General features: G+C 45.8%; 1 protein-coding gene across 1 annotated transcript in view; it reads left to right on the forward strand.

Moving 5' to 3' along the window:
- LOC132877588 (tripartite motif-containing protein 16-like) overlaps positions 1-23,853 on the forward strand; it is a 421,828-nt gene that overhangs the window by 64,555 nt on the left and 333,420 nt on the right. Inside the window, exons 2-5 of the mRNA XM_060913600.1 lie at positions 21,711-21,850; positions 22,131-22,528; positions 22,617-22,702; positions 23,183-23,298. Coding sequence (XP_060769583.1) covers positions 22,684-22,702; positions 23,183-23,298 — 135 coding nt within the window. The 5' untranslated portion in view covers positions 21,711-21,850; positions 22,131-22,528; positions 22,617-22,683. The remainder of the gene's footprint in view (positions 1-21,710; positions 21,851-22,130; positions 22,529-22,616; positions 22,703-23,182; positions 23,299-23,853) is intronic.

Consider the following 23,853-nt stretch of genomic DNA (forward strand, 5'->3'; position numbering starts at 1 on the left):
TTGGGGAATCCCTCGCAGATTTCCCACTGGAACAATCGCGAGACGAGACTCTGCGACACGTGTTTGACCAAGTGAGAGTAATCGATGGTCAAACGCTCCAGCCGAACGCCACCTCGTCCTTCCCCTATTTTTCCATTTTGAAGGATAGGTTATACCGAGTGATGCAGGACACTCAGACGAAAGAGCGAGTCACCCAGTTATTAATTCCAAAGAGCCGCCGGGAATTGGTATTCCAGGCGGCTTACTTTAATCCCATGGCTGGACACCTCAGGCAGGATAAGACACTCGCCCGGATAATGGCCCGATTCTATTGGCCGGGGATTCGCGGCGACATCCGTAAGTGGTGTACGGCGTGCCGCGAATGCCAATTAGTAAATCCAGCGGCCATTCCAAAAGCGCCCTTGCGCCCTCTACCATTAATCGAGACCCCGTTCGAAAGAATTGGGATGGATCTCGTCGGGCCATTAGATCGGTCAACACGAGGGTACCGCTTTATATTAGTTCTGGTGGACTATGCAACGCGATACCCGGAAGCGGTGCCTCTTCGCAATATCTCAGCACGCAGTATTGCAGAGGCCCTCTTCCACGTCATCTCCCGGGTTGGAATCCCGAAAGAGATTCTGACTGACCAAGGCACCTCGTTTATGTCACGAACACTGAGCGAACTGTATGGGCTACTAGGTATTAAGCCAATCTGCACCAGCGTTTATCACCCACAGACGGACGGTTTAGTTGAACGGTTTAGTTGAACGGTTCAATCGCACCCTCAAGAATATTATTAAAAAATTCGTAAGTGAGGACGCACGTAACTGGGATAAGTGGCTCGAACCCTTGTTGTTTGCAGTGCGAGAGGTCCCCCAAGCCTCCACGGGGTTCTCCCCGTTTGAATTATTATATGGGCGTAAGCCGCGCGGCATCTTAGATGTACTGCGGGAAAATTGGGAGGAGGGACCTTCACAGAGCAAAAACGAAATTCAGTACGTTATGGATCTGCGCGCAAAACTCCACACGCTCACCCACCTAACTCAGGAGAATTTGCGGCAGGCCCAGGAACGGCAAGCCCGCCTGTACAACAAGGGCACGCGCCTTAGAGAGTTCACTCCGGGAGATAAGGTACTCGTCCTGTTGCCCACGTCGAGCTCCAAATTAATCGCCAAGTGGCAAGGACCCTTTGAGGTCACACGGCGAGTCGGGGACGTCGACTATGAGGTTAGGCGAACGGACAGGGAGGGGGCACTACAGATCTACCACCTCAATCTGCTGAAACTCTGGAACGAGGAGGTCCCCGTGGCGTTGGTGTCGGTAGTTCCGGAGAAGGCGGAGCTGGGGCCGGAGGTCCCTAAAGGGTCATTGGCATCACGTACCTCTCCGGTCCCCTGTGGAGACCACCTCTCCCCGACCCAACTCACGGAGGTCGCCCAGTTGCAGGCCGAGTTTTCGGATGTGTTCTCGCCCCTGCCCGGTCGCACTAACGTCATAGAACACCACATAGAGACGCCCCAGGGGGTGCTAGTGCGTAGCCATCCTTATAGATTACCCGAACACAAAAAAAAGGTGGTTCGGGAAGAACTTCAGGCCATGCTCAAAATGGGCATCGTCGAGTAGTCCCACAGTGACTGGAGCAGCCTGGTGGTCTTGGTTCCCAAGGCCGACGGGTCGGTCCGGTTCTGTGTGGACTATAGAAAAGTCAACGCGGTATCTAAATTCGACGCATACCCAATGCCTCGTATTGATGAGCTGCTCGATCGACTAGGCACGGCTCGCTTTTACTCGACACTGGATTTGACGAAGGGATATTGGCAGATCCCCTTGACTCCATTATCCTGAGAGAAAACGGCCTTTTCCACACCGTTCGGCTTACACCAGTTCGTCACACTTCCGTTTGGGCTGTTTGGGGCGCCCGCTACGTTTCAGCGGCTGATGGACCGGGTCCTCCGGCCGCACGCCACCTATGCGGCCGCGTACCTAGACGACATCATCATTTATAGTAATGACTGGCAGCGGCACCTGCAACACCTGAGGGCCGTCCTTAGGTCGCTGAGGCGGGTGGGACTCACTGCCAACCCGAAGAAGTGTGTGATTGGGCGGGTAGAAGTACGGTATCTGGGCTTCCACTTGGGCAACGGGCAGGTGCGTCCCCAAATTAATAAGACAGCAGCGATTGCGGCCTGCCCGAGGCCCAAGACCAAAAAGGGGGTGAGACAGTTCCTGGGGCTGGCTGGCTACTATCGTAGGTTTATACCTAATTATTCGGACGTCACCAGCCCGCTGACTGACCTCACTAAAAAGGGGGCGCCAGATCCGGTCCAGTGGACGGAGCAGTGCCAGCGGGCTTTCTCTGAGGTAAAGGCTGCACTGTGTGGGGGGCCACTCTTACACTCCCCCGACTTCTCTCTCCCTTTTTTGTTACAGACGGATGCGTCGGACAGAGGGCTGGGGGCGGTTTTGTCCCAGCAGGTGGAGGGGGAGGACCGCCCGGTCCTATACATCAGCCGCAAGCTGTCAGTGCGTGAGGGGCGCTACAGCACCATTGAGAAAGAGTGCCTGGCGATCAAGTGGGCGGTCCTCGCCCTCCGTTACTACCTGCTGGGGCGCTCTTTCACCCTCTGTTCGGACCACGCGCCCCTCCAGTGGCTCCACCGCATGAAGGATGCCAACGCGCGTATCACCCGTTGGTATCTGGCACTCCAACCCTTCAACTTCAAGGTGGTCCACGGGCCGGGGGCGCAGATGGTCGTGGCGGACTTCCTCTCCCGTCGGGGGGGGGGGGGGGGGGAGTCGGCTGCGGGCCGGACGGGCGCCCGGCCTGAGTCGGGCGGTGGGGGTATGTGGCAGCGGGGGCGTGGTCAAGCGTCGGTCTGTGACAGGAGGGTGGAGCCGGGGAAGGTGAGTGGCAGAATCGCTATACCTGACGGTAATTAACCTGTGTTTTGTGTGTGTTTTCCCAGTAAACCGCTCCCTATTTAAGGAGGCTGAGAGAGAGCAGAGGGCGCGCGACCCGGGATTGGAGGGTGAGTGTGTGTCTGTGTGCGTGTGTGCTGCGATCGTATAACTGAAAAGTTAATTTATAAAAACGCTGTCTCTACCTCCAAACATTGTCCTGCCGTCCTCTGTGCTCCACCCACGCATTGTCCGCTCTACAAAATCTTATTCACAATCTTGTTCACTAGTACTTGTATGGTATGTATAAAAGTGCTGGTGTAGACTTATATACTTTAATATTCAAACTGTAATTCTGGATATAATGCCAATGAATCTGACAAAAATAAAATGAGGAAAGGCAAAGTCAGGAAAAAGGATTGCAATAGTCCAGGCAGGAAGTAGCAACAACGATTAGCTTCTTGCTGTTGAATGTTTTATTCAAACATTCATCAATGCATTTAAACTTAATGATAAGGGCATCATGAACCCCCAGAGTGCTCTTTTGAATGAAGGGCCTCCAAACTGATGCTTCAATTTGTGTGCGCCAAATAGGCCTAACACATGAACAAGTCTGATGCACCTTATATCCAACAATAACATGCCAGCCGCAGAGTGAGACACTGAGAACAGAAATCTTCAATCTATTGCAAGTAAAAAAAAAAAAAAGGCTGTGCTTACAAAAAGTTTGTCTCAAATGAATTAACACTTCAATAACATTCATCAATTTATTTCAATGCACTGTTCTACTTGGAAACCTTTGGTCCTGGCATTCACATGGACACGTGTTTGTTTGGTGAGGTAGTGATCTCACCCTTTTACTCTGTCCATTCAAAATTGGCAATTTTGAAAATGAGGCTCAGCACCCTTGGGTTGACAGCATACTGATGTCCCTTTGCTTTTCGCTCGACTTTGGTCCCTTGATCTGGGTTGATTCTGAAGATGCATCTGTTGGAAAAACATTTAACACAAACCATTCAGAGAAAACTAATGTTGGCATTAAAGCCAGTGAAACAGCATCTTTAGATGCAAAGTTAATACGTTTTCACAAAGCTACACTATGCAATTTCCAATCATTAGAGGGGGTTGAGAGTAGAAATGCACCGAGACTCCTAACTTGAGCAGTATGTATACGTACCACATGTCTCAGAGCCTGTGAATACTCTCATTCAGCCAGGTCATAGTCATCGCGAGGAAATTTAATTGAACGCAACTGGACTTGGTTACATGTCTTTGAAGATGTTTCACCTAGGACTAGTCATAGTCTAGTCCAGCCTAGTCAGATGAGCATGAACTGATGAAGAGGTGAAACGTCTTCAAAGACATATAACCAAGTCCAATTGTGTTCAATTAAATTTCCTTGAGATACGCATGTCAGAGTTATGAGCTGGGGAGGAGTTGCCACGTTTGAATGCTGTGTGTTTACAAACAGCAACTGGTAAATTCTACATTATCTACCTGTAAAGCAGCATGTGCATGCATTCTGAAAGTGGACCTCTGCAAGAACTCCAGAGTAGCGACAAGTTCCACTGGGTAGTCAATGTTGTGCAGGTAATATGAGCAGAACATCTGGAATGCTTTGGTGAAGCTGTTTGTTGACTATGACCTGGTCCACAGCAACCATGAACATCTTGGCAGTGAGTGGGCTATTACCTGAAAACAGTGCGAGAGTATTATTACCATAGCCAGTAAATAGTTTGCTACATGTATATGGATCCCTAATGGTTAAGTAAGCCAGGAGCTGTGTTCCACACACTGCAAAACAAAAACTGTGCCAAGTGTAAAAAAAAAAAAAAAATTGTAAAATGATTTCTCCAGCTCTAAACATGTTTTGCAGTGTACGGTACACTCCTCCATATGTGTAAACAAAAATATTAAAATAAGTCAAATCATTATTTTTTGGCACACCTACCACAGACCACAACACAGGGTGTCCATGGTAGCTTGGTGGTGTCCACATCAGTCACAATGGCAGGGTCATCGACATTTACTAACATCTTGTCTTCCTGCTCTTTAAAATGGACAAGAAGCATCAGTACAGCTGCACAAGTTTCATCACCTCCTGCCAGGGCTTGGTTCAGAATAGTGCCTGCTCTGCTGGACGGCTCAGTTTGAATAAACTGAAAATACTGCAGGATTCTTCTGAACTTGGTGGCTGTGGACTCTTCAAAGCTGTCATCAATCTGGACACCTGTTAGTTCTCTGAAATGAAGCCTCATTCCAATTTCCTGGCAGAGGAAAGGCCATTCCTTAAGGATCTCTTCTGTCTCCTTCAGTCCTGACAGTATGTCTCTCCTCTGTGAGGGAAATGTCTCAACCATCAGTCTTTCTATTTTCTTTGCCTTTGAACATCTTCATTAGTTCTTCTTGTTTTTGCTTATCTTTTGTTTCACCAGCAGGAAGCTCTGGGTCAGGATTAATGCATCCAAATGCATCTTTACATGCTTTTTTTGCATTGTCAGGAGTGTCACTTTCAGAAAGCCTTTTCTGGGCAGGAGCTTGGAGTCGTCTATAGTTATCAATCCGAGATATCAACTGTTTCACAAGTGAGTCATGCCCAGTGCCGACAACCTGGCCCTCAATCTCATCTCAGAAGGATTTTGGGTAGTGAATTGCCATTTTCCTTGCAATTTCAGTGATGTGCCTCTTTCCAGGTTTCTTGCATATGTAACTCCCAGGGGGAGTACCAACCAGTACAGTTTACTATTAAATCTGAACGTTAACCAAACCCACAAGCAGGGGATCCCAATGAAGGGAACAATGAAGGAGAGAGAGAGACTGGAATATTAAAATAAACAATTATTTTTTTCAATAAAAATATAAATAAAACACACACAAATTCAGTCCTTGGGCTACACACCTTGAGGGTAACAACAATCAGAATGGACAGATCTTAATGTTTCAAACAGTTCAGCAGACAAGAAAACAATACAAAAATGCACAAATCACTGACTGTGGTTACACTGCATGCCAATGGCCACACAAAGAAAAAGGAAAATAAATTTAAACAAACCAGTGAAACAACGCAAACACAAAGTGGCCAAAACCAAAAATTGTTACCCTTCAACACTAACCCAAATAACCCACAACTTACACACCACACACACATACACACACCATACACACAAGCATGCAAACACCCAGCCCACCGGTAGCAACTGCCAAATACGCACCGTGAGCCGACCTCTCACACGGACACACGCACACACTTTAAACTAAAAATGGGGCACAGGAAAAACAGTGGCTGGGGTGGCGTAGAGTGCTCCACCTTCAAGGAAACATGGTTATAATATACCAAAATCAGGTTCACACGGCTGTCATTTTACATACTTTGGTCACAGAGGCAGTCTGAACGGGGTAAGATGTTGAAACCTACACTACCTGTATGAATGTCAGCCACAACGTAGAATCAGGGGTTAGTCGGTCGCCTTCACAGCAAAGTTGATGCACTAGGTTTTGCAGTCCTCAGCCAATCACCAATGTTCACGCTACAATAAATTCATGCCGCATAAATGTAATGTATATAAACGCTCGACGCGTTAAAAAAAAAGAAAACCGGCACTTACGTTCTCTGGACACAGGCAGAGCACAACACGCCACAGGATTACGGCAGCACGAAGGATTACAGCAAATCACTAACGTAGATTTCTCTTCAAAGAGATGCAAAACACGAGGCCAGTGAGCAAGAGGCCAGCTCATAAGGAAGCAAACCGACCAAACGGAGATGGGGCACCACGACAAGCAGGCAAGGCAAACAAACCAGACAGAGGTGAAGCACGATGACAGGCAGACAAAGCCCCAAAAAATGACACGAGTGGGAAACGCTGCTACTCTTAAGGTGTCATGCCAATTGCCAGGACACCTGATCTTAATTACAACCACGCCCACTACGCTACACCGCACCCATTAAAGGCACCTACTGCCAATCGAGCAACCCCTTGCCCATGTTACATTCACCCCCCCTTTAATGTCACTGTCCCGGTGACAGTTTAAGGATTAAACCCACGGCCTAAAAACTACATTCTGAGATGACACACTTAGACCATTTTCCAAAGGCACAGGTGGTCGAACAGTCGTGCAGGGAAGATTATGAGGGTTAGAATGGCAGCCTGCATTTGTTCTAGCGGTTCTCCTGAGACCCAGGGAATTGCCAGATGTTGAGGCCTCCTCCTCCACACCTGGGTCATCCCGTGAAAGATATCCTACTCCGGTCCACCCAGGCTGTTCAACAGTTGGAGACAGCGCTTCCCTCGACTCAGACTGGGCTGTTGGTCCAGCTGTGGGTGGTGAATCAATTGCCACCCAGACGCCAAAATCACCATTGTCCCCACTATCAACATCTACTACAGAGTCGGGCATGCTTACTCCCAGTATTTCACCCTGTGGTACCACATGGGGTGGACATGGGTCAATTGGGATGGTACGCAGTTCCTTCCGATTGATGTTCCTTTCGGGACCCAGCTGACCTCTTGGCCTGACTGTATAAAGCGTACCAACCTCATCATGGCACCTCACCACCTCATACACCACATTATCCCAGTGGTCAGCGATCTTATGCCGCCCTTGCGGGTGACTGCGGCGATACACCAGTGTGCCTGGGGGCAAGATTGGCAAAGGAACCGAATGATTCTTTGCTCGTTGTTGAGCAGCTGCTTCTAGACGGGCTCGGGCCTGGCTATAAATGGCAGACAGATGGTTTTGAAGTTCCCTAACCCACTCAGCAGCGGGAGCGATAGAATCGGTCATATCAGTCGTGCCCAAGAAAGAGTCCAGTGGCAGAATGGGCTTCCTCCCAAACATCAATTCATATGGGGAAACCCAGTAGACTGATGGACTGTGGTATTATAAGCGAACAAAAGTTGTGGCAGATGGTGAGGCCACCGCCGCTTCTTGTCAGGGGGGAGTGTATGGAGCAAATCGTGCAACATGCGATTAAATCGCTCGCACTGTCCATTGCCCTCTGGATGGTATGGGCTAGTGTGGGACTTATGGATTCCATACACCCTACACAACTGTTGGAGCAATTCCCCTTCAAAATTGCGTCCTTGATCAGTATGGATACGTAATGGAACACCGTACGTATAGAACCACTGCTCAGTCAGAACTCGAGCCACTGTTGATGCCTTCTGGTCTATCGTGGGATATGCCTGTGCAAACTTAGAGAACACGTCGGTAACAACCAAAAGGTTCTCTTTTCCATCACTGGCTTTTTCCAGCATAGAAAAATCAACAGCCACAATTTCTAGAGGCCTTGATGCCAACAGATTGCCCATAAACGTTCTCAGTTTTGGCCGAGTTGCCTTGGCCACTACACACCGCTGACACTCACGGCACCAACGCTCAACATCCCTTTGCATGAAAGGCCAATAGCAACGTTGACGGACAAGATCGACCGTCCGTTCTACTCCCTGGTGGCCATGATTATCATGAAAGGCTGTGAGCACTTCCCCCTGCAGTGCCTGGGGCAGCAATAGTTGGCAAGCCGGCGTAGTACTGCCAGGGACATGGGTTTTCCTATAAAGGACCCCCTCATGGACCACTAGGTTTGCCCACTGGTGAGCAAGCTCCAGAACAGCAGGGAGCTCTTTAGATCTCTCTGGGGCTGTAGGAGGACTGCCCCTCCGCCAATACACCGTGAAGGCCCTTAACACAGGGTCCTCCGACTGTAGGCGATGGAGGTCAGCCTTAGATCTGGATGGACATGCATCGATGGCCTGTACTTCAACAGGAGCCACCACATGCTTGATCTCAGTGGGCACTGAAATCCCAGAGACCACCTCCTCCATGGAAGCTGGAACTGACGCTGCCGGCAACTGTGACAGCGCATCTGCGTTCTTGTTGGATGAACCTGGACGGTACTCAAGTGTGAAATCAAAGAGGGCAAGTTGGGCAGCCCAACGCTGTTCTATGGCTCCCAACTTGGCAGTCCATAAATAACACAGCGGGTTGTTATCGGTCAGGACAATAAACTTTGTACCCAGCAGGTAATCACGAAATTTGTCCGTTACGGCCCACTTAAGTGCCAATAGTTCAAGTTTCATTGCAGAGTAATTGTCCATGTTTCGCTCTGTTGGTCGTAAGCCCCTGCTTGCATAAGCAATGGGCCGCCGAAGGCCCCCCTCCTGTTCTTGGGACAACACTGCACCAAGCCCCAACCCACTAGCATCTACCTCAAGGACAAATGGCTTGCTGAAATCAGCATAGCCCAACACAGGTGCACTTATCAATTTGTCCCTCAGTGTATTGAACGCTTGGTCGCAGCCCCAGTTCCAATGATCTCGCAAGGTAGCCCTACGGCTCATCCCATTTCTTCCGGGGTGTGGCTGTAACTTAGCCACCAATTTATGTAGCGGGGCAGCATACCTCGCGAAGCCCTGGACAAATTGCCGGTAATACGAAGCAAATCCAAGAAATGACCGCAGCTCTGCAACGGTAGATGGTGTGGTCCAGTTCTTGACTGCACTGATCTTATCAGGGTCTGTAGAAACCCCAGAAGCTGAAACAACATGGCCCAAGAATTTTACTTCAGGCTGGAAAAAATGACACTTCTTTAGTTTAAGTTTAAGGCCATGCTCACGCAGGCGACCAAATACCAACTCCAAGCGTTCCAGGTGTTGCTCGAACGTGGATGAAAAGACTACCACATCATCCAAGTACAAGAGAAGGGAATGAAAACGCTGATCACTAAATATTCTTTCCATCAGTCGCTGAAAAGTACTGGGTGCATTGCACAACCCAAATGGCATTCTCTGAAACTCAAAGAGGCCAAAGGGTGTGCAAAAAGCGGTTTTAGCCCGATCCTTCTCAGCAACTGACACCTGGTTATAACCACTCGCCAAGTCAAGAGTGGAGAAAAGTGATGCACCTGTAAGGGCATCCAAAGACTCCTCAATTCCCGGCAATGGAAACGCATCCTTCCTTGTCTTTGCGTTCAATTGCCTATAATTGACACAAAGACGAATAGAGCCATCTTTTTTCTCTACGACAACGATGGGTGAGGAATAAGGGCTACAGCTAGATTTTACAACCCCCTGCTCTAACAACTCTTGGATGTGCGCCTTCACTACATCATACTGGGAGGGTGAGAGCCGTCTATAGCGCTGTCGCACTGGCGTATCATCCACCAAAGGAATTTCATGTTCAATCAAATCAGTGCAGCCAAGAAGTGTTGCACTACAGCTAAAGGTGTCACTGTATTTCTGAAGTAAGGACTTAGCTTTGTGTTGTTCCAATGCAGTCAGACTGGGCCAAGAAAGGTCAACAACCTCTACCAAAGGACTTGCGGTGGCTTCCATTGACCGAATAACCGCAACAAGGCCTTGAATGTCGTCATTCTCCTCCTGAAAGCAGATGGTCTTACCAGCAGAACATGCAGAGATCAGGTGTATTTCCCCCAAAAGGGTGCGTGGCTTTATCCAACGATCTACACAGCCCACATTGACGACTGGCACTGCCACTGTACCATCTCCAATGGGAAGCAATGAGATCGGGACAATCACGTCCGGTGCCAGCTGCCCCCCAGTTCCTGCTGGCTCCAACAGCACAGAGGAGATCAATGGGCCAAGGCCCTGCCTGCAAGTGGCAGGTATCAACTTTAAAGACCCAGCTGGGACACGAATAGAGGGCCCCGGGGCAACCAAGACCCTGCCTAGAACCCCTGATGTAGAGAGATCCTCAAGATGTTGACAAGCAAGCAAGGCATGTTCCCAAACAGCTGGGACAGGTAGCGTCGAGGCGGTAAACAAACTTTCACCGTCTTGACAAAAGAATTCTCGCAGGCAGCAACGGAGAATATTCATCCCAATCAGACCAGGGACAGAGTTCTTCTTTGCCTGGGGTCCAGGCCCAGATGGATCCTGGACCACCAAAACACCGATGGAAGGAAGAACCTTTCCTAAGATGACCACATCCAATTCTAGATATCCTCTATATGGGATATCCAAGCCGTTTGCTGCCTTCAACTGTAACCAACCACAAGAACGTAGCTTTTCACACCCCAAGACTCGGAAATGCTGATTGAAAAAGGACTCTGTGATTGTGGATACCATTGACCCGGTATCTATAAGGCAAGTAACAGTTACACCCCCCATTTGAACATCTGCGACTGGGCACTCACCCACCAATGCAGAAGGACAAGACAGAGATGTAGGTGGACCTGAGCCATCCAAACCCCCTTCTAATGCTTGGCTCCACACACTAGAGGGTGCTAGTTTCCCTGATTCTGACTGGAAGAGTCCCTGCTCCCATTCCCTGCTGCTGGCCTAGACCTGATTCCACCCCGCCGCATCTGCTGTAAGCCCCCCTGGCAATCCCTGGCCATGTGGCCTACCTGTTCGCAACGCAGGCAAATGGGCCTACCATCCGCGTCAAAACGAAATCGCCTCTGTGAGTTTGTCTGCTTATTTGGAAGGTTGGATGGACTTGGACCAGAGGAAAGATGTTTCAAAATAGAGTCCAACTGGGCCTGCTGTCTGCGTAGGCAGTCTTTAAGCTCAGTCAGCTCGCTGCTGGGTTGCACCGCCACAGCCTGCGCCTCTGCCTGCCATGTCCCCACCCCCCCAGATTACCAGTGTCACACGAAAAAGCCCTTGCACGAACATGACGTGGCCCCTCGCCATCATCAGTCCAGCGAAACGCCTCGCGGCGCAGGTCAAAGAAGGATGAATTGGGATGGAAACGAATATACTGTTTCAACTCTCTACGCAGCATCTTATCCCTCTCATTTTCTGCAAACTGGTCGTGGAGAACACAATCAGGGTTAGCAATTGCCGTTTTGTTTTTGCGTTGTACTACGTCCATAAGTGACATTAATGAGTGTGAAAACTCACGCAATGTTTCTCCCTCCCATTGTCGACATTTAAAAAAATTTTGTTGTGCGTCAACGTAAGACTGGCTACAGCCAAACATCTCAGTCAAAATGGAAAAGGTGTTTTCGGGCGTGGCTCTGTCTGCGGTGGGGCAGAGCTTAATTTCTAATTTTGCTTCCCCATCCAGGAGGTCATACACAAAGTGTGCCTGCTCACCAATAGGCATATTCCTTACCTGTAAGCATTGTTTAATATCCTCAATCCATTCCTCCACTGGAGACGACTCTGAACTACCTGAAAACCTAGGATATTTCCGTTCTCTTGGAACGTACACATACCTTTGCACAGAAGACCCTGACTCCTGACGCCTTGGGTCTTGTTGATTCTGCTCTTGCTGGCTCTGCTCTCCCTGCTCTACAGCAATAGCAGCAGCTACATTTCCCTGCCGCAACCTTTGATTATCTGCCTGCAACTGTTCAATCCGCTCCATTAGCTGCGTGACCCGTTCCTCCAACTCCTGAGACATTTTAAACAAGGCAAAATCAGAAAGGGAAGATTTTTATTAACACCAACCACTTATCACTTACAGTGCTGCTGTCCAGGCTCAATCCTCAACCACTGCTTCTCCTGTACACCCACCACTCACACTCCACACTCAATATACACACAAAAAAAACAAAGAAATACAAAAACAAAAAAAAAACCCACCAAAATTCTCTACACCAGTCCCAATCTATCCTGCCGGCTATGCCAAATATAACCCCCAGGGGGGAGTACCAACCAGTACAGTTTACTATTAAATCTGAACATTAACCAAACCCACAAGCAGGGGATCCCAATGAAGGGAACAATGAAGGAGAGAGAGAGACTGGAGTATTAAAATAAACAATTTATTTTTTTCAATAAAAATATAAATAAAACACACACACACATTCAGTCCTTGGGCTACACACCTTGAGGGTAACAACAATCAGAATGGACAGATCTTAATGTTTCAAACAGTTCAGCAGACAAGAAAACAATACAAAAATGCACAAATCACTGACTGTGGTTACACTGCATGCCAATGGCCACACAAAGAAAAAGGAAAATAAATTTAAACAAACCAGTGAAACAACGCAAACACAAAGTGGCCAAAACCAAAAATTGTTACCCTTCAACACTAACCCAAATAACCCACAACTTACACACCACACACACATACACACACCATACACACAAGCATGCAAACACCCAGCCCACCGGTAGCGACTGCCAAATACGCACCATGAGCCGACCTCTCACACGGACACACGCACACACGCACACACTTTAAACTAAAAATGGGGCACAGGAAAAACAGTGGCTGGGGTGGCGTAGAGTGCTCCACCTACAAGGAAACATGGTTATAATATACCAAAATCAGGTTCACACGGCTGTCATTTTACATACTTTGGTCACAGAGGCAGTCTGAACGGGGTAAGATGTTAAAACCTACACTACCTGTATGAATGTCAGCCACAACGTAGAATCAGGGGTTAGTCGGTCGCCTTCACAGCAAAGTTGATGCACTAGGTTTTGCAGTCCTCAGCCAATCACCAATGTTCACGCTACAATAAATTCATGCCGCATAAATGTAATGTATATAAACGCTCGACGCGTTAAAAAAAAAGAAAACCGGCACTTACGTTCTCTGGACACAGGCAGAGCACAACACGCCACAGGATTACGGCAGCATGAAGGATTACAGCAAATCACTAACGTAGATTTCTCTCCAAAGAGATGCAAAACACGAGGCCAGTGAGCAAGAAGCCAGCTCATAAGGAAGCAAACCGACCAAACGGAGATGGGGCACCACGACAAGCAGGCAAGGCAAACAAACCAGACAGAGGTGAAGCATGACAACAGGCAGACAAAGCCCCAAAAAATGACACAAGTGGGAAACGCTGTTACTCTTAAGGTGTCATGCCAATTGCCAGGACACCTGATCTTAATTACAACCACGCCCACTATGCTACACCGCACCCATTAAAGGCACCTACTGCCAATCGAGCAACCCCTTGCCCATGTTACACATACAGTCAGTATTTCAGCAGCAACAATCCTAATAATCTCCCTTCTCTCTGCTGCAGTCAGTCTCTTCTCAGTGTCCAACACCCTTCTTGTATTTGAGGGCATCTTATTCCAGGGTATTTCAAAGCTGTAATGCCAGCTACGATCTTCTCCGGCTAAAAGTGAGGAGCCAGTGGCATAGCCAGGATTTTTTTACATGGGGTGGCCAAAGGGTGGCCAAGGATATACAAGGGGTGGCCATGCTGTGACTAAATAAGGGGGGGGGGGTCCACCCCTGGGAAATTTTGAATTAGCGAGATTTGATTTCCTGTATTCTGATGTATCTGGTGGCAATATCTGGTGCCTACGGTAACTCATGAACAAAACCCATGTGAGCCAAGAGGTCAGAAATTAATGTATTAATTTATTTATGTAACAAAGCATCTGCAAAACAAAGAAACCATCCAACTTGTTTACTCTAGTTAAACATCAGGATTTTAATGATCACTACTAAAATGCAAAAGTAAAAGCTAAAAGATCGCCTGTCCCAGGCACCTGGGAAGTAGTAAGGATAGTCAGGCTTGAATAAAGAGTGCTTTGCTCAGGAAAAGGAAAATACTTGTATACTTAACTCATACATACAACATACGTAAACACTTACAACATGTTGTGATATTGTCCATTGTAAGTGCTGTACAAACTAAATGTGTTGAGTTACAAAATGTGTGTGTGTGTGTGTGTGTGTGTGTGTGAGAGAGAGTAAGTGTTACACTGATGTAACACATGACATAGATGAGGTGTAGTGCATGAGTGGTGTGTGTGTGAGGGGGGGGGGGGAAGTATGTGCACTGCATGTAGATATAGATGAGCTGTAGTATACGCATTGTGTGTGTGTGTGTGTGTGTGTGTGTGTAGATATGTTACATGTAAATACAAAAATGAAGAAGTGCATAAGTTGTGTGTGTGTGAGAGTGTGTGTTCAGAGTGCATGAGTGTTGTGTGTTATACGTGAATATAGAAATGTAGTGCATGAGTGGTGTGTGTGTGTGTAAGAGAGGGTGTGTGTCAAGAGTGCATGAGTTGTATCTTATAGTGAGTGAGAGAAAGACAGTGTGTGTTAAGAGAGTGAAGTACGTGCTCATACAGTATATGAGTGAGTGAGAGAGAGAGAGAGTGTTAAGACAGTGCATGAGTGTTACATTTAAATATAAAAATTTAGTGCATGAGTTGTGTGTGTGTGTGTGTGTTGAGAGTGTATGAATGTTACACGTAAATATAGAAATGTAGTGCACAAATTGTGTGTGAGAGTGAGATAGACAGTGTGTTAAGAGAATGCATCGACGTTGTGTATGAGTGGTGTGTGTGTGTGAGAGAGAGAGAGGGGTAGGGGAGAGTGTGTGTGTGTGTGTGTGTGTGTGTGTGTGTGTGTGTGTGTGTGTGTGTGAGAGAGAGAGGGGTAGGGGGAGTGTGTGTGTGTGTGTGTGTGTGTGTGAGAGAGAAAGAGGGGTAGGGGGAGTGTGTGTGTGTGTGGTGTGTTGAGAGAGAGGGGTAGGGGGAGAGTGTGTGTTGAGAGAATGCATGAGTGTTGTGTATGTATGAGTGTGACAATTATTAATCAATGTGTACTCCCACCAGTAACACACACCATCTCACACACATTAATATAAACATCACACAACATCTCTATATTTTCTTCATATCTATCTCGTATCTATCTCTGTGTGCACACAGCACAAATCCCACTGTAGCCGGATATCTATAAAGACGCATATTTATCTATACGGTTGCATGTAAACGAAGGTTTCAGTCACTGAAAACGGATACTTTCGAAAACCCCGGGCAGAGTGGAGATTTCTAGAAACTCTGACTTGTCTGAGGACAGAATTGTAACTGTATGTCTACAAAGTGAGAAAACTTGGAGAGTATAAGAGATGAATAACTTGCCAACTCCCAAATTAATCGCACGTTCACATAGTTCGTAGTTGTTGTGTTGTCGGACTAGAGCATGACTATCTGATACCACCACCGTCACGACAACCTGCTCATCCACCTGCTGCTTGAATGCGCAAAATGTTTATGTGCTACGGTAATATGCATCCCCGCAGAAACCAAATAGGCGGAACAAAAATCCAGCGGGCGGAACTAACATTTCGTGGGACATATCGGTTTTGTAAATTTTATTGTCCGACCCTGGGGTGGCCAGGGTGGGGCCAAGGCGTGCCCTGGGGTGGCCACGGCCACCCCTTAGCTCCGCCCCTGATGCTGATTTCAACACGTATTTCAACACTGGATTAGCATTTTTAACTAATGGGACTTGCTACTAAGTTAGAATGCATTTCCCAGCGGATGGATGAGTAAAAACTGTGTGACTGGACTGCTGCAGCAGCAGGAGGCAGAGACACAAAGCTGCAGTCCAGGATATCTCTCTGCACTCCACTGCACTTTTCAGCCAAGGGCAGTTTATCACCACTGAGTCTCATATGTTTGCAATTAAATACAGGTTAATTGATGCTCGCTGTAATGGAATGTCTAGTGACATTAGATCATAAGTTTGTCAACATAAATGTAACCATTAACTAGCCAATTTAAATCTCATGAGATTTAATTTAATTACAACTGCAGTAGGCTAGCTGTATTTGCGTTACTGGTTCAATCACTCGTTACTGACAAAAGTAGTGGAATTACAGTAACGCATTACTTTCAACACTGCTATTACTTTATCTTAAAATTACAGCCTGAGCCTGTCACTGACAAAAACAGACATATTTAGTGGATGTGCTTGGATCAGGCGCAGTTGACCTAAATAAATGTTGTGTTAAATTTGAACTTGTGTAGCGACTTCCCGCTGGAATGGCGATGCTTGAGGCCTCCGCTTCAGCCGCAGGGCTGGCATTAGTTTGGCCGTTTGCGGCTGTCCTTTCACCTGCTCCAGGTAAACCGTGGCGAGTCGGTGCTTCCTCCTCCGCCGCTTCAGCTTGGAGATGATGATGCGCGTGTGTCCGCTTAACGGGACAGTAGAAGGAGTTCTCCACCCTGCACTCACTCGGACCGCCATCAATCCCGCACACGACGCGGAAGTCAGGGCTCTACGTTAACTTTGAGACATGGTTGGCCAAATATTACATATTATTTTTTTATTTATTATTCAACCTTCTCAGACGCTGTCTGTATCAACAAGCATTAACACTAGCGCCCCGTGCGAGTAATGCGGTAATTAGTCATGTAGTGAAAGACATACCAATAGTTCAGTCCCCCCAGGATTCCGCGGGCCTTTTTTGTGATTGTTGCGGGCTAAAATGTCTGATGTTGTGGGGGGTTTTTCAAAAAATTGCAATGAAAGTTGCGGTGTTTTTTAGGTTTTTGTTGCGATTACATTGCGGGAGGAAGTGAAAGTTGCGAAAAATTGTTGCAATTTTCTCTTTTTGTGATTAAAATTGAGTGATATGTTAAATATTAAGTTAGTATTACTGAAAAACTATTGATTAAAAAAACAAAGACACTGAGAAATGGTCCTATAAACAACTTTACCAATATAAAAGATTACCAGGACTAAAAAAATGCAGAAAAATAGGCTTTACTTATCCAAATGCACCTGTTGGTTCAAAAGTTAAAGTGCATTGAACCTCACAGCACAACATGAAGTTACCTTAAAATATAATATAAATGCCTCAGCTTTCATGTAAGAAAAAAAAAAAACAACTATTAATACTAGTACTGTGTGCAGGCAGTCTCTCCTGAAGACTAAATTAAACAATAATTATAAACTAATAAAATAAATGGCTCAGGCTTCATAGAAGAAAAAAAAACAATTTGAACAGAATCTCACAGTATGATGCTGAAGCTGCCTAAACAATGGAAAATAAAATACCATTTTGGCAAAAATGTTGGCATCCATTAATTTCTTGTATTAAGCAAAAAATAATGTAAAGTGCACACAGTCCTTCACTGTAAACATAACACACTTTCAGTAACAGAATTTAAGCCTATATAAACACTGACTCGCATGCTGCTTCTCTTGAACGGAAACACAGAAGTAAGGCGGAAGGTAGTTTGTCGACGTCACCTCAAGACGACGCCAACGATTGGTCAAATTTGCGGGAAAGTTGCGGTGATTGGATATAATTGCAACACCGCCCTGAATTCGCGGGGATTGGTTGAATTTGCGTTGAAGTTGCGAATTGCAACATCGTGAAATCCTGGAGGCTCTGAATAAACACTGAATATGCACTCCGCGATAATTATTAGCAATGGGAAACTGCATTGCGAGCCCGCGATGTGCAAATGTGAATTCCGCTAGTTGTTGAACATCCCGTAATGATAACATGGACGCGGATTTTCCAAGTCAAACAATCGCAAATCGTGATGGAATTTCATCATAATATGAACAAATAAACATCGTTTTTCACGTAAGTTGACATATTTGGGTAGTTGCCCGATCAGGCAAGCATTTGTGAGAGTCTGGTTGTCCGAATCTATTGAATGGTTGCCCCGGGCAATCGGGCTACTGTTAATGTCGAGCCCTGCTAAGTCAGGGCTGCGACTGCGCATGCTGTTAATGTGACTCAAAAGCTGTTTCAGAGTCAATGCCGCAAATATGTAGCATATGAAGCAACGCCAAATCATGCTGGAAGCAAAGCTGTCACAGGCAAGAGGGCGGTAAACTGGTCACAGGTCGGGAGAGCAAGACTGCCGTAAAAACTCGTTACTATGGTAACACCCGCCAGCTCACTGCTACAAATGAGAATGTGGGCGTAAACTAACGTTCTATGGGACCGACTTGGATTTGAGCTTGACGTGTTTCATTGCAAGTAAATTAAAGCGCTGTATCCAGCGCTCATTCTTTGTAGTTCACATGGGACAGCCTTTGAATGTTATCGACATTTCAATGTGTTTTCAGTGTTTATTCAGAGCCTCCAGGATTTCGCGATTTGCAAATTCAACCAATCCCCACGAATTCAGGGCAGTGCTGCAATTATATCCAATCACCGCAACCTTCCCGCAAATTTGACCAATCATTAGCGTCGTCTTGAGGTGATGTCGACAAACTACCTTCCGCCTTAATTCCGTGTTTCCGTTCAAGAGAAGCAGCATGTGTGAGTCAGTGTTTATGTAGGCTTAAATTCTGTTACTGAAAGTGTGTTATGTTTACAGTGAAGCACTGTGCGCACTTTACATTATTTTTTACTTAATACAAGAAATTAATGGATGCCAACATTTTTGCCAAAATGGTATTTTATTTTCCATTGTTTAGGCAGCGTCAGCATCATACTGTGAGATTCTGTTCAAATTGTTTTTTTTCTTCTATGAAGCCTGAGCCATTTATTTTATTAGTTTATAATTATTGTTTAATTTAGTCTTCAGGAGAGACTGCCTGCACACAGTACTAGTATTAATAGTTTTTTTTCTTACATGAAAGCTGAGGCATTTATATTATATTTTAAGGTAACTTCATGTTGTGCTGTGAGGTTCTGTGCACTTTAACTTTTGAACCAACAGGTGCATTTGGATAAGTAAAGCCTATTTTTCTGCATTTTTGTAGTCCTGGTAATCTTTTATATTGGTAAAGTTGTTTATAGGACCATTTCTCAGTGTCTTTGTTTTTTTAATCAATAGTTTTTCAGTAATAACTTAATATTTAAATATCACTCAATTTTGATCACAAAAAGAGAAAATCGCAACAATTTCTTGCAACTTTCGCAATGTAATCGCAACAAAAACCCAAAAAACACAGCAACTTTCATCACAATTTTTTGGAAAAAAAACCCGCAACATCAGACATTTTAGCCCGCAACAATCACAGAAAAGGCCCGTGGAATCCTGGGGGGACTCTGATTATTGTGGATCGCTGCAGCCGTACAGAGATAGCGAGGTGAGCTAACATTAGCGGAGCTAACTAGCTAGCTAAGTCAGCTAACAGCATGGAAGAACTGGATGATGTCGCAGTGTTGATTTTAAGGCGTAATGTATGCAAATATTTATCATATATGAACGCACAAATGCAGAGGCATGCCAATGAAATTAGTTTACACATAATTGAAGCTAAAAGAAGAAGCTAATCGCTTCCTGGTGCCGCTCCACATGTGAGCCGCTACAACAGCACTGTGGCCCCAAACTCTTCCCCCATTTGTCACATCTCGCTCCTTCTGTCGCCTGCTGTGTGAAGTGTTGTGTGCTCGGTGAACTGGAGGAACTGAATTGCGCTTTGGGGAGAATGTTGTATATTATGTTGTGTTCAGTCCAAAATAGGGTTGCCACCATTCAAAAATGAAAATAAGGGACGCCCACCACGGCTCCTTGGGGCCAGGGAAACGTATGTATGTATTTATTTGTTACTATTATAATGTGAATGCTGTGTGCTAATAATAATAACATTGTGTGTTTTCTGATTGTCAGTGAATGTGTAAGTACGTGATTGGATGAGAAAGCGAGGGGGCGGGGTGAGTGTGGAAGACAGGGGCCCTGTGAGTGAGTGAGTGAGTGAGTGAGTGAGTGAGTGAGTGAGGTGCTGAGATTTAGTGAGCTTGATTTTTGGATCAACTCTGTCATCCTTTTTAACATGTCCAGTCGGATGGATGAATGATCATTAATTCAAACAAACGACAATCATAACATAATGTCCCATACCGCATCACTCTCAGGAGATGATTGGGGGATAAAGAACTGTGACACTGATGCTTGTGTCTTCTGTGTTCTTACATATCTGCAGTGTCGCTCTCCTGACGAATGCTGTCTAATGTCAGACACTGAAAACACTCGCCGCCAGACTTTACAGTTTGCTCTGTAGTCGTCTCCACTCACGCTGTCCAGCCAAGGATGTGCCTCTTCCCACTCACATCTGTATTTTTGTAAGCGTTTACGCTTTTGAGGATGTGGTGGAGTCCCGGGTGCAGCAGACATTTTTAAAAGGCCCGGGGTTTTTGAGCAGCGCCGGTGTGTGTTGTCTGTCTCTAGGCAACCGTGACAGCACCACCTGCAGTGATGCAGGCAGCCAGGCACAGACGCACAGAGCGTGACGCAGAGTGGAGGGGTTTGTGTCCTGGGTAGATCCCGGAACCTAGTATTTCCTGTTTTATTTTGTTAATTATTGTTAGATTTAGTGTTATGTGTGAGACAGACATGTGTATTGGACATTTATGAAAATATGGAACAAATCGCATCCCGTATCGGTTCAATACGGGACGCAAGATTTAATTGCCAAATAAAGGACGATTCTGTATTTTACGGGACGGGTGGCAACCCTAGTCCAAAAGCAAAATGAATTTTCACCTCCCGTTACTCGCGCCATTTTGTTCCCGTTAAATTCATAAACTGTGGAGACTAGTCAACTAGGGCGGCACGGTGGTGTAGTGGTTAGCGCTGTCGCCTCACAGCAAGAAGGTCCTGGGTTCGAGCCCCGGGGCCGGCGAGGGCCTTTCTGTGTGGAGTTTGCATGTTCTCCCCGTGTCCGCGTGGGTTTACTCCGGGTGCTCCGGTTTCCCCCACAGTCCAAAGATATACAAGTTAGGTTAACTGGTGACTCTAAATTGACCGTAGGTGTGAATGTGAGTGTGAATGGTTGTCTGTGTCTATGTGTCAGCCCTGTGATGACCTGGCAACTTGTCCAGGGTGTACCCCGCCTTTCGCCCGTAGTCAGCTGGGATAGGCTCCAGCTTGCCTGCGACCCTGTAGAAGGATAAAGCGGCTAGAGATAATGAGATGAGACTAGTCAACTAATGGCGACTAATGACAATTGTTGGTCACTAGGAAAATTCTTAGTTGGTGGCAGCTCTAGTTATACTAGTAACGTCTATATGACATACAACAGCAGTCAATGAGGTATCTACATTTCTATACTAAGCTGGTTAGCACTAGCTACCTGATTTGAATGAAGTGTCAACTTCTAATAGTGTCATGCAGTTTCATATCTAGGGCACTGTTTCATATTGCTATGTTTGTCTTCCAATGTGTTCATAGCTGCAAACATCACAGAGACAACGATGAGCACCCTGTCTCGTGAAGACTTGCAGGATCTTTTCCCAGGCCCAGAGAACTTTTTACGGAGAAAAGCGGTCTGGCGTGCCTGTCATGGTGCGTCGGAGGAGGTCAGTTTCTCAGTTAAGTGGCCGAAACTAACCACCTATTTAAGTTGGCAGCAGCACATTGAGCTAACAGCACAGTGTTTTTGGAACAGGCATGGTAGTCTACATGTGTGTTCAGTCCAGTTTAGATTAATTGATAGGTGTTCAGTTAGTTGATGTAAGCGATTTCACCCCTAAAATGGAACATTGCTTATTTATACGTGTGCAGAGCTGTCAATGCTACATCGCAGTTTGTGTTGTCACAAAAAACAAAAATGCTGCTTTTTGCAGTAGTTCATCATCTTTTATTTTACAGGAGTCTGGCCAAGAACACTCAAAATTATCGGGCAGTTCCTCCTTTGATGCATCACCATGTTCACTCCTGTGAACGCAAGTCCTGCAAAGTACACAGCCCCTGAAAAGGTTGTGAAGTTATCCTTTCCAGAATATGTATTGCACACCGACACAAAACTTGAGCACGTCCGACAACAGTACTCTGAGTTGTTAAAGAGAGGCGAACAGCGCAACTGCCAGATGTCAAAGGAGCTCAGATGCCGGCTCATTCGAAACACCATGACCAGTATGATTGCAATCCTGAGGGCAAAGGGGGATGGAGAATCACACAGATACCCATCAAAGCCAGAAATTACAGCAATGGCAAAGAGAATAGTACTGTACTACCCCATGCTGCAGGACCAAGGCCTCCATGCATGGGTAAGTGAAATGCATCCAGTTGATGACTGTGTTTCATGTTGGACATTTTTAGTAGCGATTTGAAAAATTGATTAAATGTCTTGTGCAGGTTGCTGTGTACACACAGCTATACAAAAGATTGCAAAATGTGAGATCCCCCCCAAAAAGAACTCCAGATGGGAGACATTCAAAGAGGTGAGCTGTAACTAATGATTATTTTCATCAAAGATTCATCTGTTAATCATTTTCAAGATTACTTGATCAGTTGTCTGGTCAATATAAAGTCCAAGGTGATGTCCTCAAAAGTCTTGTTTGGTCCACAACCTAAAGATATTAATTTCACTGTCATAGAGGACTAAAGAAGCTAGAACATTTGAGAAGCTGAAATCATATTTGGACATTCCAAAAAAAAACAAAGAAAAATGACTCAAAATGATCAATCATGTCAATGTCCTGGGTGATCTGTCGCTAGTGTTTCCTCACTTCCCGTTTTTAATGAGCGCTCTTATTTTAGTGTTTGACTACAAAGTAATTGCTTTGGATGTGTGTGGGGGATATTGCTTTTTATTACGAAGCACTTTGTGTTACATTTTGTTTGTATGAAAAGTGCTATACAAATAAAGTCAGATGGATTTATTGATTTAGTAGTTGACAACTAATTGATTAACTTTGCAGCTCTACAAAGAGGTGCTGTCTTGAGCAGCCAACAGACACCGATGAAATCGATTCAAGTGACTCAACAATCATTCTGGATCGGTCCACAGAAGGAAGTGGCAGCCCAGGCTCAGACAGTAAAGAAAGAGAGTTTCAACTTTGCATTTACATATTTGCCCTTGTGAGGTATTTATATTTTAGATAAACTAATAAACCCACTTTGTTGGTCAATATGACATTCCTGACATGACAGAAGTAAAAGGCTTTAAAATGGACATCAGAGGATAGGTATTTACACTACATTTGTACTGTTTTATCATCAATTTATTAACATTATTGAAGAAATTAAGTTTTAACAGAAATCTGGTATTAATAAAAAGCTGGTATTGTATCATTTTGAACAGCTGGGTACAGCAGGACCTTTTAGTATCAGTCTACTGTGCAACATTACTTTCTATAACCTCTCCAGCATATCAAATAATGTTCTGTATTTAAAACCCATGTGTCTCATTCGCGGCATTTTTGCTCTTTTTAATTGAATGTAATTTTTGGCTTGGGTTCCAAAATACTGAAATGATCATTAGAGTACATTATCCTATCAGAAATATGTCTGTGTTATGTGTTGAAAGAAAAAGAAGATCCCAAAGCCTACCTGAAGAAGCCCCCTCTGCTCTGCCCTGTCCAGTCCTGAT

Source organism: Neoarius graeffei, chromosome 2, assembly GCF_027579695.1.
Source record: "Neoarius graeffei isolate fNeoGra1 chromosome 2, fNeoGra1.pri, whole genome shotgun sequence".
Classification (NCBI taxonomy): domain Eukaryota; kingdom Metazoa; phylum Chordata; class Actinopteri; order Siluriformes; family Ariidae; genus Neoarius; species Neoarius graeffei.